The sequence below is a fragment of the Nuphar pumila genome, chromosome 14, assembly GCF_984573655.1.
Source record: "Nuphar pumila chromosome 14, dmNupPumi1.hap1.1, whole genome shotgun sequence".
Taxonomy (NCBI): domain Eukaryota; kingdom Viridiplantae; phylum Streptophyta; class Magnoliopsida; order Nymphaeales; family Nymphaeaceae; genus Nuphar; species Nuphar pumila.
The window spans coordinates 18,078,767-18,097,940 of NC_143262.1; the positions used below are offsets into that span (position 1 = coordinate 18,078,767).

General features: G+C 38.3%; 1 protein-coding gene across 2 annotated transcripts in view; it reads left to right on the forward strand.

The window, feature by feature from the left end:
* Positions 1 to 17,462, forward strand: part of LOC149816535 (uncharacterized) — a 34,613-nt gene extending 17,151 nt beyond the window's left edge. The window contains exons 5-10 of one of the 2 annotated variants that reach the window (XM_089987450.1): positions 2,163 to 2,752; positions 5,481 to 5,820; positions 6,397 to 6,658; positions 7,681 to 7,779; positions 8,387 to 8,836; positions 17,027 to 17,462. In XM_089987450.1, coding sequence (XP_089843576.1) covers positions 2,163 to 2,752; positions 5,481 to 5,820; positions 6,397 to 6,658; positions 7,681 to 7,779; positions 8,387 to 8,836; positions 17,027 to 17,353 — 2,068 coding nt within the window. In that variant the 3' untranslated portion in view covers positions 17,354 to 17,462. Of the gene's footprint in view, positions 1 to 2,162; positions 2,753 to 5,480; positions 5,821 to 6,396; positions 6,659 to 7,680; positions 7,780 to 8,365; positions 8,837 to 17,026 lie in introns of both variants that reach the window. The other variant, XM_089987449.1, reaches the window with a different exon arrangement.
* Positions 17,463 to 19,174: the final 1,712 nt, after the last annotated feature.

Consider the following 19,174-nt stretch of genomic DNA (forward strand, 5'->3'; position numbering starts at 1 on the left):
ATCCTGAAATGCCATGTCCTGGTATCTTCAACAAATGAACCTTAACTCTTGTGTAAAACCCAACAAAATCTCTTTCACAAGGCTTGCATCAAAATCTCTTGTTTCTACCACCTTTTGCAGTTTTGCAAGCTTATCCACATGTGCCCATAGTGGCCTTCCATCATCACATGTTGCAGCTAACGAACTTGAATCAATACTCCTACTACAACTACCAACAACACTAGCAACAAAACTCACATGTGGGGATGAGGATGAGGATGACACAAGTCCTTTCTCTTTATCCGTCATTTTTGTCCTGAAAACAAAAAAATGTTATATTAAAATCAATTATGGGTCATTAACATATACAATAGTAGACTAGTAGTAGTACCGTACATATAAATAAATACCGAAAGGTACGAGAAAAATATATAACAAATAACATTAATGCAATTTGATCTATGCAAGTATTTAACTAGTAACAAAACTTTAACAAATTTTAGGCTCTAGACTAGTATGTTACTAAAATTTTAACTAGTAACAATAACAAAATTTAAAAATATCTAAGTATTTAACAATAACAATAGTAGACTAGTGGTAAGTTAGTAATAAAAATATGAGTATTCAACCAAATTTTAAGTAACAAAATAAGTAATAACAATCAAATTACCCAACATCAAGTCATCAACAAATAATACACATTATAAGCAACCAAATGTCACAGGAAAAACCAGGTTTGGCTTGGCTGGGCTTGTGAAAATTGAGTTTGGGCTTGGCTGGACTTGTGAAAACTGAGTTCGGCTCATTAATTGGGTTCGGTGAGCTGAGATAGCCAACATGTTTTGCAAAATAGCTGCTTAAGGCAACAAAATATTTTTTGACAGACCCCCATACGGCCATATGATTAGGATTTGAACTTGCAACGTCCCAACAGATATATTATGTATAATATATCTATATATAATGTTTATATTACATAGTTTTTACATGTAAAAACTCTTAAAAGATAGATTTTCAAGACAATGAGCCAACCGAACTGAGTTTTCCCTAAAATGGGTAAATATTGTTTTAAAAAATGGGCAACAACAGTGTTTAGCCGAGATTGAGAGAGAGAGAGGTACACAGTAAAGGAGAAAGATATTGAGTTGAAAGAGAGAGAAGCACACAATATGAAAAAGGGGAACAATATATAGAGAGAGGTAGCCGAGAGATTGAGAGACGACTGGAGAGAAAGATTGAGAGATAGATTGAAGGAGAGAATCAGAGAGAGAATGCGTACCTTGGAGATAGAGAGTAAGCGTCGCGCTAGCTGGACGGTGGCAGCTCGTAGGCGTCACCGGCGTCGGGGTGTCACAGACTTAGGCTCACAGAGGAGAGAGGGCGAAAATGTTTTGCCCTAATCCTCTAAAGCCCATTTTATCAGGCACTTTTTTTTTTTAAGTCCAAAATTTGGACATATATGACACTGGGTGCATTGACCACACCGGGTGACAGCCTATTTCATATCTATGGCAGCTTGTGATCCTAACCAAGCGACTGGTTCTCTGCCTGGTTATTGTGACCTGCCACCAATTATTCATTTACCAGCCTTCTTAGTATACTGGTTCTATTTTGGTTCAAATAATCCTACCTTGCATAGAGGGGTCTTTGAGCACTTGTCATTCTGCAACATGCAACCTCATCCTTGATGACAATGGCTCTTCCAATTCAAATGTAGCTCTATGACCCCACCCTATTATATATTTTAGAGGCAACCTTTTAAAGGTTGACAACCTAGACCCACAAGCAACTCTCACAAATGCTCTTAGCTGCAGCAGCTGGGCCAATTGTGCTTCAGCTTATTTCTCTTATCAGTTAAGTAATCAATTGAATCATGCAAGGTGACTATAGGCTTCCCAGGTTGTCCAAAGTCAAAACTAGTGGTACTGGTTCTAGAGTTTGATGCCTCCGGCAGCTGAACATTTTTTTTCATCTTTTATCCGGTTTCCATATATGGAGACTGCGGTCAGCTACATTTTCTGAATATAAAAAATCTTTCTCCTTTTATCTGATATTTATTTTAATGAAGAAGGGATGCCATACAAAGGACTATCCTATTATTCATCTTATTACTGCTACTAGATTGTATTCCTCTTCATATGTGCACTTAGATGCTCATCTTCTATTTCTTCATCTTTCTGTAGCTCTCCGGGAGAATTAACTGATCAAAAGAACGATTCCAATGGGAACTCAGGGTGTCAGATTCCATCTCAAGAGTCCCTTGGGGCTTCTGATTCTGGTTCACATCATGTGTGCGGAAATCGTTTGCCATCAGAAAGCGGAGGGGCATCTGTCTCAACCTCATTGTTGAGAGTAGGACATACGCTAAATTCTGAACGACATTCTGAATCATTGGCATCAACTATTTCTGTGGCAGGGGTTTATTCTTCATCGAAGGACCCAGTTCATGTTCCATCTCGTAATCCTCAATTAGCTGGAATAGTTGGAACAATTAAACGTGAAGTTGGAATAGTTGGTGCTCACCGTCAATCATCTGAAAATTCTACTACTCGTTCATCTGTTTCAAGTAATTCCTTCTCTGTTCCAATTCTGGCGAAGGATATGCCGCCAACAACCTCATCCTCTGGGAATGCTGCATCAGTGGCCAAGAGTGATCAATACAGTCAACCGGCTGCACACAAATCTGTTTTGCCTGGTTTGTCTGTCAGTCGGCCTATTGTGGGCAATCAATATGGCCCCAGGGCTCATCAACAACATGCTGGTCATCAAAAAGGTATGGTTTTGCAACTTACATTTGTTTTTTTTTCGCCTTTTCATAATCTCAGTAAAATTGCTTGCTTATTTTGATTTGATGTTAAACTAAAGTGTGCTTTATAAGATATGTTTGTACAGCAGCTCGATGCCTACTGTAGCTTGTTAAAGAGGATTTTCAGCATTGACACAGTTTCAAGTTTAGACGCTTCTGACCTTTTTTCTTTTTACTGAATACCCAAATACAAATGTTATGCTGTAGTGCTGGACACTGAATTTTTTCAAAATTTGAACATAGAAAACTCAATGTTCATTGTGTTCCCTGTGTCTTGTAAGTGCCCGAACCATTGTTGTTATGCTTTTGCGGCACCAAGATATGTCAGTGTCCTGGTGGTGGAACTTGGCAAGTGATGGTGTCACACTTTGATGCACTGATGATGCAAATTCTCAGAGGAACCTGCAAATGGGATACATAAACATGAAGGGAAACATATATAAGTTAGGCATTGTAGCCAGATTGCAACAGTATGATTAAGTGCTTATTATATCAAATGGGACAACCTCCTGAACAAATACAAGATGGGGAAAGTTCACGCTTAACGGCATTGACCTATGGGACATGTATGCCTTTTGATTGAGAACCTACTTAATCCCAGAATAATTGTTTAGAACCGAAGGACCAAACCACATTATTGACGCCATGATACAACATTAATGCTCTGTAGAATACACGGTCTTTTAACTCAATAACAGCTCAGGACTTCAGGTATGGTCACATTAAACTGGACGCGTTCCTCATGAGCTGTACATACTATGCAAGACATTTAGGATGCCACAAAAATGACATGAAACATAAAGTCAAGCACACATCTTGACCTTCCATCTTCATCTGTGCAAGGCTGTAGCAGTTCTGGCCCAAAGACACGACCATATGATCTTGTTACCTTTTAGATAGTTCCTATGGTTGCAGTTTTCATAGCTGGGCTCTGTTTGACATTTTCAGAGGTATTGAACGGATATTAAACTCCCATGTGTTGAGTTAGTTGAGGAAAACTCCAGGTTTTATTTTAGCTTTTGAAGGCACCTCTAGTGTCACCTTGAACTTTAAAAATTGTCTTTCATATCGGCAGCTTAGAACTTTATTCTCCAATAAAGTAGAATATGATTTAAATTCTTATTTTTTTCTTCTACCTGAAATTTTAGGTGGTTTTTGGTGAGTTGCTGAAAAAAAATTATGTAGACAACTGACATGGTGTAAATCACCTGAATTGTACAGACCTGTCTCTTAAATTCTGACTGCCAATCTATGTTTCATTATCTGAATTTGTCATATAGTGTTGATTTTTGTTGTATTTGGAAATTTTAAAGAGCTTTATACACATTTAAGTTTGTGAAATCAGATATGACTGCTTCTATTTCAATATACCATTATCTTTGATTTCTAGTATTACAGTGACATACATGGGAATGTTCCGAACAGAGTTACCTGTTGGGGAAGCGGGAGCGGGAAGTGATTCGGGAAGCGGAAGCGAGAACCAAGGCACTTTCAAAATTTTAGGAAGTGAGAAGCGCAGAACGACTTAGAAGCGAACTAGGAATCGTCTCGGAAGCGACTTAGGAAGCGAGGGGAAAGGAAAAAAGAGAAAAAATAAAGAAAAATAAAAATAATAACACAAAAAAATGAAAAAAGAAGGGGAAGCGAGGGGTTCTCAATTTTTTGGCTCTTCCCAGCACGTTTTAGACACGTTTCACGCTTCCGAAACACGCTTGGGGGAAGCGTGCTTCCCCATGCCCTATGGCGCTTGTGGTAACCCTGGTTCCGAATATCCATATTGTGACTTATAAGGACTTGGGCCTTCCCACTATGATTTTCTAGTCACCATAAAAAAAACATATTCAGATGCCCTTTTGGTTGATTTTTTTATAGAGATTTGTTCAGAGATTGATCTACTTTTGTTCCATGAAAAATAATTTATGGAATGTTAAAAGCTCTAGACAGTGTCATAATTACTTACCTGAGAGTAGGACTGGTAAATGAGCCAAATGAACCGAACAGGGCATGTTCGGGCATGGCTCATTTACCAGTGGACTGAGCTCGTGATTCGGGTCGTGTTCAGCCAATCCGGGCTCAAGCTCGGCTCATCCCTGAACGAGGCGAGCTGAACACGTGCTGGCTTGTGTAAAAAAAATCCATGTTATTTATACATGGAATATATATTTTCTATATACACTTGAAAGTTGAAACATATATATTTTTTATATTAAACTTAATAGCATATTTTACATGAATTCTTCTCTTTATCTATCTATCTATCTATATATATATATTTCATCCTTCTCTTTATCTATCTATCTATCTATATGTATATATATTGTATCCTTATCTTTATATATTACACTTAAAGTATATACCACACATAAAAATATATATATTTTTATCTATATGAGCTCACCTGCTCTGAGCCAAGCCGAACACCCTGTGTTTGGGCTCGACTCGTTTAAGCTAAATGAGCTGCTCGTGGCTCGGCTTGCCAGCCATATGAGCTGATCACGAACGAGCTTGTGACCAGTCGAACCGTGCTGAATCGCGAACTGATCGGTTTATTTACGAGCCCTACCTGAGAGAGAGGGCATTACCTTGAGTATGTCAATACATACTATCTTTGTGTGTTGGTGTTTTCATATTTTATCCTCATAATTTTCAGAACTTGACAATGACTTGTGTGTGCCTTTGTTTTGTTATTTTTCAGTACCGGCAACTAATATGGAATGGAAGCCTAAATCTTTGAGCCAAAAGCCAGTCGTTAGCACCCCTGTAGTTGAGACAACTGCTGCCAGCATTTCATCAGCTAGTGGTAGCTTAGTTAGGCAGCAAGAGGAAGTTAACCACTTGGTAGAAAAGCTTTCACAAACAAATGTTGGTGAATATCAGCATGTGATTATACCAGCTCATCTTAGGGTACCAGAGTCTGACCTGACACGATTGACCTTTGGAAGCTTTGAAGCAGCATTTGATGCTAACAAGATCTTCACTCCTGGGAATTGGGAGTCTACGGAAAGTGAAGAAGCAAAAGTTGTGCCATCTGCAAGGTTTGTGCCACTATCAGTGTCATTTAGTATGCCTTTATTTCTCACCTTTTCTATCCATAGTGTAACATATGAGCAGTATGACAAAAACAGGCCAGTCGTATGAGAAAATGAACGATTGGACCGGTTGTCTGTTATGCTTGCAAAGAAAAACTAGCTCGAACTCTGTTTTTTTTTCTATTTTATGTAATGCTATATTATTTTTATCAAGCAATGTTATGTATTGTTTGATTTTCTTTTCATATTTTGCACCATTTTGATGCCCATTTCTTGTTTTGTTGAATCTCTTTGATGAATGACCTTTTTTTTTCCAATCATCAGAGTACAATAGAAAACTGTAAACAAATATATTGGGATGAAAATTGTTACAATCACAATGTTTTCTTAAGAAATAACCATTTTGAAGGACAACTTAGACAACCTTTGCCAATTACTCAGCAAGATCAATACTGTGACTGTGTTGCTTGACTTGAATATGAAAGCTTGAGTTAAATTATAACTCTTTCTTCTCTGGTGTCTCTTATCTTATAGTTTATATCAGTCTTTGGTGAATGAACTGACTCTGGTCCTTTTGTGCAGTTCAACAGACGATGCTGTGGTTAATCCTGGAGGGATCTCAGGTGACCAGGTAGTTTCGCAGGCTGATCAACCTGGCATATCTGGATCTCATTCTCCGTCCCCTGTTTCATCTGAATCCCCATTGCCAGAGGGAAAAGAGACATCAAACATGCAGAACTTGGAGAACTATGCAAATATTGGACTAGTCCAAGTCCACAGTTCCTCTTCCTATGGACTAGCAGAGCTGCAAGAACAGGATCCTTCCCATCTCCAAAGTTTTCCGGTCAGTCTAGTTTGCCAAAATTATTCATCATTAATTTTTAGTCTCATTCAAAAATTCATTCATTTTCCTTTTTTTTAATGTGGTTCCTATTAGCAGAAGGCAATGACTTTCAAAATCTATGTGATATGGGAAGAGAACGAACTAAGAACCTAGGATCCAAATTAAGAAGTTAGGTTTCAGAAGTTGAAGGCAAAAACTGTCATGCTATATGATACATCATTATTGTTCTAGATTAACTAACCAAACTGTTGAGAAAGTTGTTTAAATCTTCTTGTAATAAGAAACTAAGTGTCTAATGGTTTTGGTAGTTACCTAAAAGACCTGTGCATCTATGAAAAATGAAAATACACATTGTGGGATGTGATTGTGTGGACATTGTTATTCTGTTGTTCTTGGAAGCATGCTTCAATATCTGGGAAGCGGGCTTCTGTAACACTTAGCTTCCTGCTTCTACAGCAGCCTTTGAGGGAGCAAGCTTTCAAGAATATGTAAGAGCTTTTTGATTTCCATGGTAAACATCATTTTCACTAGCATTCACATAATGCTCTTGAAGGTGACAGTTCCACCATATAGAAATGTTAACCGTTATTAGTCTAAATCTATTTATGTTGTTCATTAGATTTGTTACGTTTATGGAGCATTATATCAATTTCATGGAACCCGTATTTTTTTCCATTCTATGCTTTTGAATCTGTATAGAAGTTCCCGGGTCTCTTCTGATTGGTTGAGAAAAAGAAATAATTTGCTACTTGCAGCATGGTGGAATGCTTATTTTTTTGCAAATCAAGTGACTGGAATAATCAAAACAACAATGTCACCTTATAAAGTCTCTGCTGTTACCTTTTTTTTCTTCTTTTGAGCAATAAAATAATGCTCTTGCTCTGTTTGCATGCTTTTCTGGTTTTCCTTCTTGTTTCATTTTACTTTGGCAACTTAAAGTCATTTTGAATTTTCTGTCAAAATTGAATCTTTACTTCTTCCTCTTAAGCCTTTCTCATCATTCATTTTTTCTGCTTCTGCAGATTCAGGCTTACGACCATCCAACAGATTATGACACACCATTTTTCAGACAGGCTATGGATGAGAATGTGAGAGATCAGGGAATGACATTGCCACAGGAGGTGATTAACCATGGTCAGCATAAGTTCTATAGATTATTTGCCAAAACCTACATATTTTTCGCTAGGATGTTTTTAATCTCCACCAAAATTTGCTCAATTTCTTTTACAATGTCTGTTGGCTGGTTTCATGGAGGAAACTCCAGAAAAGGATATCCTAGTCCAATCCTCCTGTTGTCTGGTTACATGTACTTTGGATTGCATAATAATCCTTCGTTAACCCCCACTTCTAAAGGAAAATGATGGTCTGGCTGTGGAGTCAGATGGCCACAATTTTGTGTTGCACATGTAAACTAGCACTCCAAAACATTTTGTGCAGATTCCTGGACTCCATTAACTCTGCATAAATGTCCAAACCAGGATTTTTATGTTGAGTTTTGTTCATTTTCCAGTACTTTTCAGAAGAAGAGTACACCATGAGAAAATGTAAAAAAATGGCTTTGCTATTTGGTTTAGTAAGATGATGGAGAACTGAACATTCTTTTCATTGCAGTTGAAATTTATGTTGGTTTTGGTTGGTTTATTTTTGTATTTATTGCATATGACATGGATTATGACAAATTTCTCTGTACTTTTGTTATTTAAGCAGCCCTGCCCTTATTTTTTTCAGACCCTGAATACACATACAAATGGTGCTACTGCATCCACGGTCTCCATGGTGCAGCAGCAACAGATGACACCAATGTATTCACAACCTGCTGGAGTTCATTTGCCCCAATTTCCAAATTTCATTCCATACCGACAATATTTATCACCATTATATGTGCCACCTATGGCAATGCCTAGTTTTTCTGGCAGCCCTGGATATCCTCATGCATCAGCAGGCAGCAGTTACCTGATAATGCCAGGGGGTACCTCCCACCTTGCTCCAGGTGGTCTGAAATATGCACCTGCACAGTATAAGCCCATTCCTGCTGCTAGTCCAATGGGCTATGGAAGTTACACTAATCCTGCTGGATATGCGGTCACAACACCAATGACACTAAGTGGCACTGCTGGTGTTGACGATGTGTCCAGAATCAAGTACAAGGAGAACAATCTCTACGTTCCAAATCCACAGGTGAAGTACATTAACTTGTCCTAGTTTTGTTTATTACTTTTTTTTCCCTTAATGATGCTTAGTAAACCACCTTATATTTCATCTGCATGTTGGAAAGTAGTGGCCCTGAGAAATCCAAAAGAAAAAGTAAAGTTTCTCTTTCTTTGAATGGCAAGTTTTCCCTTGATTGTGATGTGTGAAATAGCTTCCAGTTAGAGTTGTACTATCTTAAACAAGGATTCTCGGGTTGAAGTCCCACCATAGGCTATTTCTCAACCTGGGCCAAAGAAGAATGTCTGGCTATTGCTCCTGTTTATATGGCTTGTGCAGAAGAATCATTTGAACTATATTACTGTGGCTTGATTGGAAATTAGTTGCTGGAAAACCTACTGGGTTATTGACCATAGATGACCTAGGTTGTGCAAAAACATCAATAGATGATTCTCAACTTTTGTCAGAACTACAGCTTGGAACTGCTGTTTTAATATATGCAAGAACTATAACTGATATTGTGCTGGCTCTATTTCTGGCATGGTCATGTAAAACACAAATTTGTGCTTATTTGACTTGAGCTGAAAAGTAAAAACTTAATTATCCTTTTTTGAACTGCAATGATCTTTCTGAAGCGAATGGGCCATCAATCCTGGTTTAAGGCCCCACTTAATGTCCTTCGGATATTGGACGTTTTTGAGTTCCAGTTTAGGGTGCATATAAGTGGTTTATATTCTTCATTACTTAAAGAACGTGTGATGAGTTTTCGATATTTAATGTACAATGATATGACTATGGTTTCGCGTGGATAATAATATTTGATGTTGACTGTCTACTTCGAGATTTTGGTGGAGTTATCTGGTTTTCAAGTTCTGTTGTCCTGATTATGGGTTTGTCCAAGCTAAATCATCCTCATACAATATTTTGATCTTGTTATCTTGGATATGTGCCCTGGATTTTACTTCATTCTTGATTATGACGTACTGTTTTTGAAAAATTAACACTGAAAATGTAATGTTCCCATGTTTGTGGTTGCATCCTCACAAGATAAGGCGTGAGTTCCCTTGGGGAGTGCTGATGAGGCAAGGTTGAGGGTTATTTTCTTCTTTTCCAAAGAGGTTGAGTCTGAATTTGTCTTCGTGCTTTCTGAAAGTTGAATCTTGACATCTATAATTTTTCTCATTTGCTGGATTTTGGCCAGTGTGGTTGAATGTTTGACATATTGCTTTTACCAGGTTGCCGATTATCTGGAAACTGTCGTGTTATCATTGTGAATGCATACTTGTGAAAGTATCTTCAACAAAATACTATGATCAAGACCTTAATATTCTTGATAACAAATATGTGCACACATGCACAATAAGAACACTTAGAACACTTGTGCATAAAAGCACAAAATCACAAACTCTCACAAATGCACCAAAGGCATAAAAATAAATATTCGAACTTTATTAGAAGCTTGGGCTTTGACTCAAAGCCATGAGAATACAAGAGGGGAGAGGCCCCTATTTGTAACCAAACAAAGAGCCACATAGGGGGCTCCCAAGAGAGTCGTTGGGAGCTCCCAACGGTCACATATGTGACTGTTGGAGGCTCCCCAACGACTCTTTGGGGAGCCTCCCTATGTGGCACAAAATACAAAAAATAAAAAAGAAAAAGAAAAAGAAAAAGAAAAAGAAAAAAAAAAGAAGAAAAATAAAAGAATTAAAAAAGTTACAATCATATTCTAAAATGGAATATGCGTAAAATAAGTATTTACAGAAATACCCTTTTCGGGTGAACAATGAGACAAAAAAGAAAAAAAATTATATATATATATATATATATAGAGAGAGATGTACATATATACATAGTACATATATATATATACACACACACAAGATTACAAGGTTCATACATAATTTAACACCCCCCTCAAACTTAGGGCATGATGACCGAAAGTTTGCCAAGAAGAAAGTTGAATCGAGGTGCACATAAGGCTTTGGTGAAAAAGTCTGCCAATTGATATTCTGAAGTAATATAAGGTAGATCAATGACTCCTTTTAAATAAGCTTCACGAACATAGTGACAGTCCATTTCAACGTGCTTAGTCCGCTCGTAGAAAGTATGATTTTTTGGCAATGTAAATTGCATTCTTGTTATCACAACATAGTTTAGTGGGCCTTTCAATAGTGATCCCCATGTCTTCAAGCAACTGATGAATCCATACAATTTTCATGGTAGTAGTTGCCACGGTACGATATTCGACTTCAGTTGATGATAGAGACACTTTTTGTTGCTTCTTACATCTCTACGAAATCAATGAGTCTCCTAAGAACACACAAAAACCAGTGGTGGAGTGACAGTTATTTGAGTCACCTCTCCAATCAAAGTCAGTGTAAGCAATTAAATTTAAATCAGAAGAAGATGATAGAAAAACTCTCTTATTTAGAGTACCTTTTATGTATCTTACGACTCGCAAGATGACACTCATGTGAACAGAAGTTGGTGCATGCTGAAACTGGCTTGCAGTATGAACTGCATGAGAAATATTTGGTCTGGTGATACTCAGATACATCAATGAACCAACAAGCTGTCTGTAGGGAGTAGAGTTTGAAAGGAGAACACCATCATCAATCTTCATTTTAGCTCCTACTATAGCAGGAGTTTTACAAACATTTTCATCTGTAATACCTGATCTGTCAATGATCTTAGAAGCAAAGCTTAGTTTGAGATAAGAAATACCCTCTATGAGAGTATGCTACTTCAATAGCCAAGAAATAAGTTAGAAAACCCAGATAAGACATTTTAAACTTATCTTTCAACATTGATTTTATGCTCTTAATCCCTTTAAAATCACTATCAGTTATGAGCATGTCATTCACATACAACAGTAAGATGACAATACCTGCATTGGATTTTCTAACAAACAAAGCAGTATCAGTAAAACAGGATGACAAACCATTTTCTATCATTACGGAATTAAACCTATCATATCAAGCCTTGGGGCTTGTTTTAGACCATAAAGTGTTTTTCGAAGGCGAAACACCTTTCCTTTAGGAGTTTCCATTCCAGGAGGAACATTCATATACACTTCTTCAATTAGATCTGCGTTTAGAAAGACATTCTTAACATCTATTTGATAGATATTTCATTTGTTGATTGAGGCAACAATTATAAGACATCAGACAGTAACCATTCGAGCTACTGGAGCAAAGGTCTCCTCATAATCAATCCCATATTCTTGACTATATCCCATAGTTGTGAAAAGCGTTGAGGCGTAGCGAGACGCTCCACCAAAATCTGAGGCTAGGCGTAAGCCTCGAGGCGCAAAGCGTAAGTCTCATTTTTTTTAAACTTAAAAAAACTATAAAAATTATCAAAGTTTTGGTGGGAAATATAAAAGCTTGTCAACATAATACCATATACCACTGTTTTTTGATATTTATGATATTTTTTAATAACTGGGAAAAATCGCCTTATTAATTGTGGTCTTTCAACATTAGCATAGAACCCTGGGTCCCCCTTGCCCACCTGGGTGTGCACCCAGCTTCAGCTTTGCAGGGGGCATCCTTTGTCTCAAGGTCAAAATTGGGTGTACTGCTCTGTGGGCACGGGGGACCTCAAGGGTTGTACCAAGTAGAGAGCTGCAAATGTGCAGTCGGTGATTTGGAAAGGGGGGAGGGGGGTGTGGTTTCTTGTGGCCTAGCCAAAAATAAAAATGCCTTTGGTGCATATTAACAAGGAGAATGCTAGCAGACATCTCAGATCTTGTTGGTTATTGATTTAAAATGAATGTTGGCTCTGAAAACCAGCCATCTTCTTTTGGCAATTTGGTCACGATATTGAAGCCTTCAAGCCTCTTTATGTGGTTTCTGCTTACCACTGTATATGTTTTCTCCGCAGGCTAGATTTTAGGCCAAGAAACACCAATGGGGACAAAGTCTGCTTACCACTGGATATGCCTGTGACAAAGTTTGCTTTACTGTACAGAAGCATCCATTTAAACCCAGGTTTTCCTCGGGTGTGAAGCAGCAGTTCCACAGGCCTTTTAGCAAGTTTTAAATTTTGCCTACTATTGTAGACTGAGTGTTGTCACCTGAGTCGCGTGTGCTATCATTGTTAACAAAAAAAAAGGAGAAAAGAAGAACATCTCTAAGATGATTGAGGACATGTATTGCATTAAAACTTTTTCGTGTCTGCTGGAGAGATTGAAGAGAGGGGTCGGGGTTACCTGGTGTTTGGCAAGGGTTGCCGGCATCGCGGCTACTTCCGGCGAGAAGGAGGAGGCCGAGAAGGGAGAGTGTGAGAGATGAGAGAGGGACTGCGAGAGACGAGAGAGAGGGAGAGAGGGGATGCGAGAGAGAAATTAGGGCTCCCGACCCTTATTAGGGTCCGGGGTGACATGTTAATGTTGGTCAAATGAGGGCTTTGACCCTCATTTGACCAACAAAATAAGGCATGCACGCCTCACGGTGAGGCGTGCCTCGCCTCAAGGCGTACACCTCAAGGCGCATGAGGCGTACGCCTGCATGCTTTTACGTTTTATAACTGCGCCTCAAGGCACAAAGGCCCTCGCCTTGAGGCGAGGCGCGCTTTTTGCGCCTTGAGGCACGTTTTTAACAACACTGCTATCTCCCTTTGCAACCAGTCGAGCCTTTTATCTTTTGAGGGATCCATCACTCTTAGTCTTAACCTTAAATACCCATCTACACCCTATTGTTTTCTTACCTCTAGGATGGTCTTGAAATTCCCATGTCTTGGCTCTTCTCAGAGCTTCGAATTTATTATCCATGGCGGCTATCCATTCAGGACATTTTCGTGCTTCCTCAAAGTTTTTAGGTTCTATGTAAGAATGAATGACGCTTAGACAAGCTCTATGTTTAGGTGAGAATGATTCATATGAGATGAAGCTAGAAGGAGTCTTTCTATGTCTTTCGGTCCTACGAAGGTTTTCCTCACTTTGAGGAGTAGTCCTACTAGCATCATCATATCTTTCAAGGGCACTTCTGAAGGTGTTTCTATCTCTATGAGTATAGGTGATGGGATCCCTAGGAGGTTCTTTTTCGACATGTTGAGGAAATGGAGAGGACACAAGACTGGTTTCCCTGGTTTCATTATCACTTGAGTCATTCTGATTTGACTCGTCATCACTAGTATCATCACTTTCAGTTAATAGATCAAATAAAAAAAAATAATCTACGTTTTCGTCATTAGATTCAAGGTTTTTGAAACCACTAAGATTTTTCAAAAAACTTACATTTATGAAAACATATAATTTGTCATTTTTAACATTATAACATCGAAAACCCTTTTGAGTTTCAGAATAACCAAGAAAGACACAAGGAATGGCTTTTGGGGAAAGTTTGTCGTTTTTATCAGTAAGAACAAAAATTTACATCCAAAAACCCTTAACTTGCTATAATCAGGTTCTTTCTCATACAATTTTTCAAATGGAGAAATCTTGTTCAAATTTTTTGATGGAAGTCTATTTATTTGATAGACGGATGCGAGGGCTGCCTCAGCCCAGAATTTTTTTGGAATATTTTGCGAAATGAGCAAGGTTCTAGTTGTTTCAATAATATGCCTATGCTTCTGTTCAACTAACCCATTTTGTTGTGGGGTTTTAGGACATGATTTTTGATGGATACCATAGCTTTCAAGATAACTCTTGAATTCGTTTGAAAGATATTCGCCACCAGAGTCAGATATAAGAATTTTCAAACTTTCATTGAATTGGTTAAAAACCATCATATGAAAAGTTTTAAAAGTGGAAAACACTTCAATAGATATTACAGGAGCCGGACCTCATACATCGGACTGAACTATTTCAAAGGATTTTGTTGTAAACATGGATCTTTGTGAGAAATGTATACTTTTCATTTTTCCCAAAAATGCATTCATTACATACAAAATTCTCTTTACAAAGATGTTTAATAAAAGGCAAATAAGAGATTTTAACAATGTTGGGATGTCCCAGTCTCTTATTTCATACATGAATATCTTTGTTTTGAGCAACATTACAAAATTGATTTTTGAGAACTTGAAGAAAATCAACATAGTAGAGGTCTCCTCTCCTAGAGCCTTTTCCAATCAATCTCCAGGACCGAAGATCCTGTATCCAACATTTGTTAGAAGAAAATTTTATATCGCAACCATGGTTCGAGAGTTGAGAAACCGAAAGTAAATTTAAATTTAGTTTTGGTATAAGACGAATTTTTGGAATAAAGAAATCTTGTTTTTCAAAATTACCTATTCTTTTAATTTCAAAAGGTGTTCTATCCGCCGTTGAGACAAAAGATGGAAGAAATTTTTTAGAACACTCGGAAAAAGAAAAGCACTCGGGGTCATGTGAAAGGATGCACCAGAACCTAGAAGCCAAGATGTCTTACCGGGTAGTGAGGAAGTAGACATAGCGGTTCCGGAAATCCCTCCTTTGAGAAGGGGTTGTAAAGCTTCTACAATTTGTTGAAGGGAAAGAGACCCATTTGACGATGAAGATCGTTCCTCCGGTTGAGATGTCATAGCCATTCAAGCAATTTCTTCCATTTTGGACAAATACGTTTAATGTGCCCAGACTCTTTACAAAAATGACATGTAAGCTTGCTATAGTCCCTCTTTGCTCCTTGACCACTTGAGTTTTGATTTTTGAAGCGAGGGGACTTCTAGGTCCTTAAATTGCTCCCCGGTCCTGAGACGGCATTAACACTTTCATTTTCTTCATTGTTGGAAGGTGTAGCAAGAACACTTGGGTTGCTCTTGCTTATACCCATCCGAGTCTCTTCCACACTAAGTTTAGTAATTACATCTTCAAGAGAGGGGGAAATGAAAGCGGATAAAAGAGAAGATCAGATTTGTTCAAATTCGGGCCTAAGCCCATTCAAAAATTTGGAAAATCTATATTCTTCCAATTGTTTATGGCGGAGCTCTATGGCTTCACCACTCCACTTAGGTTCGAGCATAGTAAGCTCGTCCCAAATAGAAGAGAGCTCGACAAAATACTCTCTTATAGTCATCTCTCCTTGTTGAAGCGTTAATGCCCTTTTTTGGAGATAGTACTTATGGGACAAATCCCTAGAGGTGTACATCTTTTCAAGATATTTTCATGCTTGAGAAACCTTTTTGAACTTGATGATATTTGCATTAATTCTCGTTTCTACGAACGAAAACATCTAAGAGAGGATTTTAAAATTTCTCATTTCCCATTCTTCATGCTTTTTCGTATATTCTTCAAGAGCCTTGGTCCTTTCATCACCTTCAAGAATTTTTATCTATCCTTTTTCTAGCGAGGTTATCTTGGTTTCCGGTTTGGGAATCGAGCCTTGGACATAGCCCCAAAGCCCTTTTCCTTTGATGTGAGCTTCCATATTTTTGGCCCAAACATGATAGTTGGACCCATTGAGTTTGAACCCAAGAGAGAAATGTGAGTCTTTTTCACCCATTAGAGAGATATGATGAAAAACAATACGTACCTCATGAGTTTCTCAAGTTTTTCTTGATAAAGGAGGCTTCTAAAATATTGCCCGAAGAAGATAATCCACTCCAAGAAACAATAGCTTGAAGGCACGTTTTTCGAGGCACTAAAAAATGAACAAACACACTATCCTTCTTCAAGCGAGGCTCTGATACCATGTGAAAGTATCTTCAACAAGATACTATGATCAAGACCTTAATATTCTTGATAACAAATATGTGCACACATGCACAATAAGAACACTTAGAACACTTGTGCATAAAAACACAAAATCACAAACTCCCACAAATAAAATAAATATTCGAACTTTATTAGAAGCTTGGGCTTTGACTCAAAGCCATGAGAATACAAGAGGGGAGATGCCCCTATTTATAACCAAACAAGGAGCCACATAGGGGGCTCCCAACCAACGGTCACATATGACCGTTGGAGGCTCCCCAACGACTCTCTTGGGAGCCCCCTATGTGGCACAAAATACAAAAAATAAAAAAGAAAAAGAAAAAGAAAAAGAAAAAGAAGAAAAATAAAATAATTAAAAAAAGTTACAATCTATTCCAAAATGGAATATGCGTAAAATAAGTATTTACAGAAATACCCTTTTCGGGTGAACAATGAGACAAAAGAAATATATATATATATATATATATATATATATATATATATATATATACACAAGATTACAAGCTTGATACATAATTTAACAATACTGTCATTGTTTCCCTTGCATTGTGTGACTGATTCATGTGACACGGGCTGTTTTCTGGCAGGCTGAGAGCTCTGAGATTTGGATTCAGACGGCCAGAGAACTTTCTGGTTTGCAATCTTCTCCGTATTATAATCTGTCTGGACAAGTGCCGCATGCAGGTTATGTGCCCTCACATACGGGTCATGCATCATTCAATACTCCACAATCTTCACATGTGCCCTTTGCAAGCATGTATCATCCTTCTCAGCCAGCGGCAATGGCTAATGCACACCACTTGGTCCACCAACAATTGCCGGGAATGGGTGGTGTTGCAGCAGCCTCTGGTGCTCAGGTTGGAGCATATCAGCAACCGCAACTAGGCCATCTGAATTGGGGCAATAATTTCTAGTTGCCAATCATTCAAGCTTGATAGATTATGGGAGAAAAGAGCCGCCATGGGAAACTTTCTGTAACACAGTCTTGTTTAATATTTTGATAATGCATATGCCAATTCAGTCTTACATGCAGTTTTTCTCGGCATGCACATGGCAACCGAATGAAATTCCATTTTATGGTGGATGTCCTGAATTGATTTCAGCACAAAACCGGCAGTGAGACTGGCTGGTACCTCACACTGACTCCATTTTTACCCCATAATGTATACCATTATATCCTGATCGTACCGGAAAACTTCATAAAAATGTTGTCCATGAGCCTGCAGCGGGTATGTGGCATAGCTTGGATGGTTTGCACATTTTGTTTTACAGATCAAAAAATAGTCTTAATCAAGTGGAACAGTGGTTACCAAAATGAAAAACTACTCATCTGCTATTGATCTCTGATCTGTTATGCATGGTTGTCCTGGTAAGGCATGGTGTGGTGTGAGCTAAGATCTACCACTACTATCCTTTTACCTCGAGAGTGGGCGTGTGATGGCCAGGAACCCACTAGGATTGAACTCTAATTCACACTCTATAATGGTAAACCCAAGAAGAGCAGACCGGCTTCATGGTGCCATTCAATACTTCTCCGGAATAAATCCCAGGAGGGAACAAACTGTTTAAGTACGGGAAAAATTGTTCTCATTCGGCCAATGCATTGGTGTGGTTTCAATAGTTTCTGTGAGGCTTAAAAGGTACGACAATGGTTCCATGCAAAATGGAACGCGAATGTCGCTTGTGTGCTCGTTTATGAGAGATATAGTTGGTACAGCTTGCTATCTATTACTGCTAGCTCCGGTGGTTCCTAATTTGAATACATGTGCGATGTGTTCTCGCCATTTAGTTCCATCGTAGAGCTCAGCAGTTGGATTTCTACTTTGGATGATGCCTGTGAGCTTAATAAGGTTTTTTCAGTTCGATACTTTTTCCCTTTACATTTTGACTCTTAAGACCAACTTTGGATCTAGCCTGCTCTACTTGTTTCTATTTGACAGAGCCCATGATGGATCAAGTGCAGTAAGGTGAGATTCCTGCATAATCATCGTGCACAAGAAACCTTGCCAAACCTACCACCGAGGTGGTATCCCATGTGGTAAGCGGGGTCCTGTGCCAATCTGAAGGCCCAGGTTCGAATCCCTCTGCCACATGAGGCTTAAGAGATATCTGGTAAGGGTCTGCCTAACCCCAGCTTGCCTTTCAAAAAAAAGAAAAAGAAAGGGAAACCTTGCCAAACCTAGACAATAGTAGTTGGTTAGAGGGCCTTGAGTAAACAAGATGTGACAGCCATCTTTATGATGCAATGAGTTACAAAAAAATTATTCACCTGATCTTCACATCATATTATCCAATGTGGTCCTTGGAAGGGCCACCACACTTTCTAGTCAAGCGGTCAAAGGCAAAACTATCCTCTATTAAAATAAATTACAAGGCTTGATGCTTTTAGGTTATTTAATAAACATTTTATGAAATACGCACCCAAATTTAGACAACAAAGAACATAACTTAGATTCACAGAAACCCTCTATGAAGAAACATCACAGGCTGCTTTAGGATCTTTCCAAAAAGGAGAATAATGTGCAAAACAGCCAATTGAATTATTTAAAAAGAAAACTAATACTCATCATTTTTCTCTTGTGCTATCATTATTTAAGTCTGTATTAACCCAAAGCACAAAATGAGAACTACTGAATCATAATTGGTGTTAATGTAGTCAGCTAATACACAAGGGAAAATGGTCATGCTAAGATAATCACTTTCATATTATTTTTAATAGTTTTTACACGTGTCAC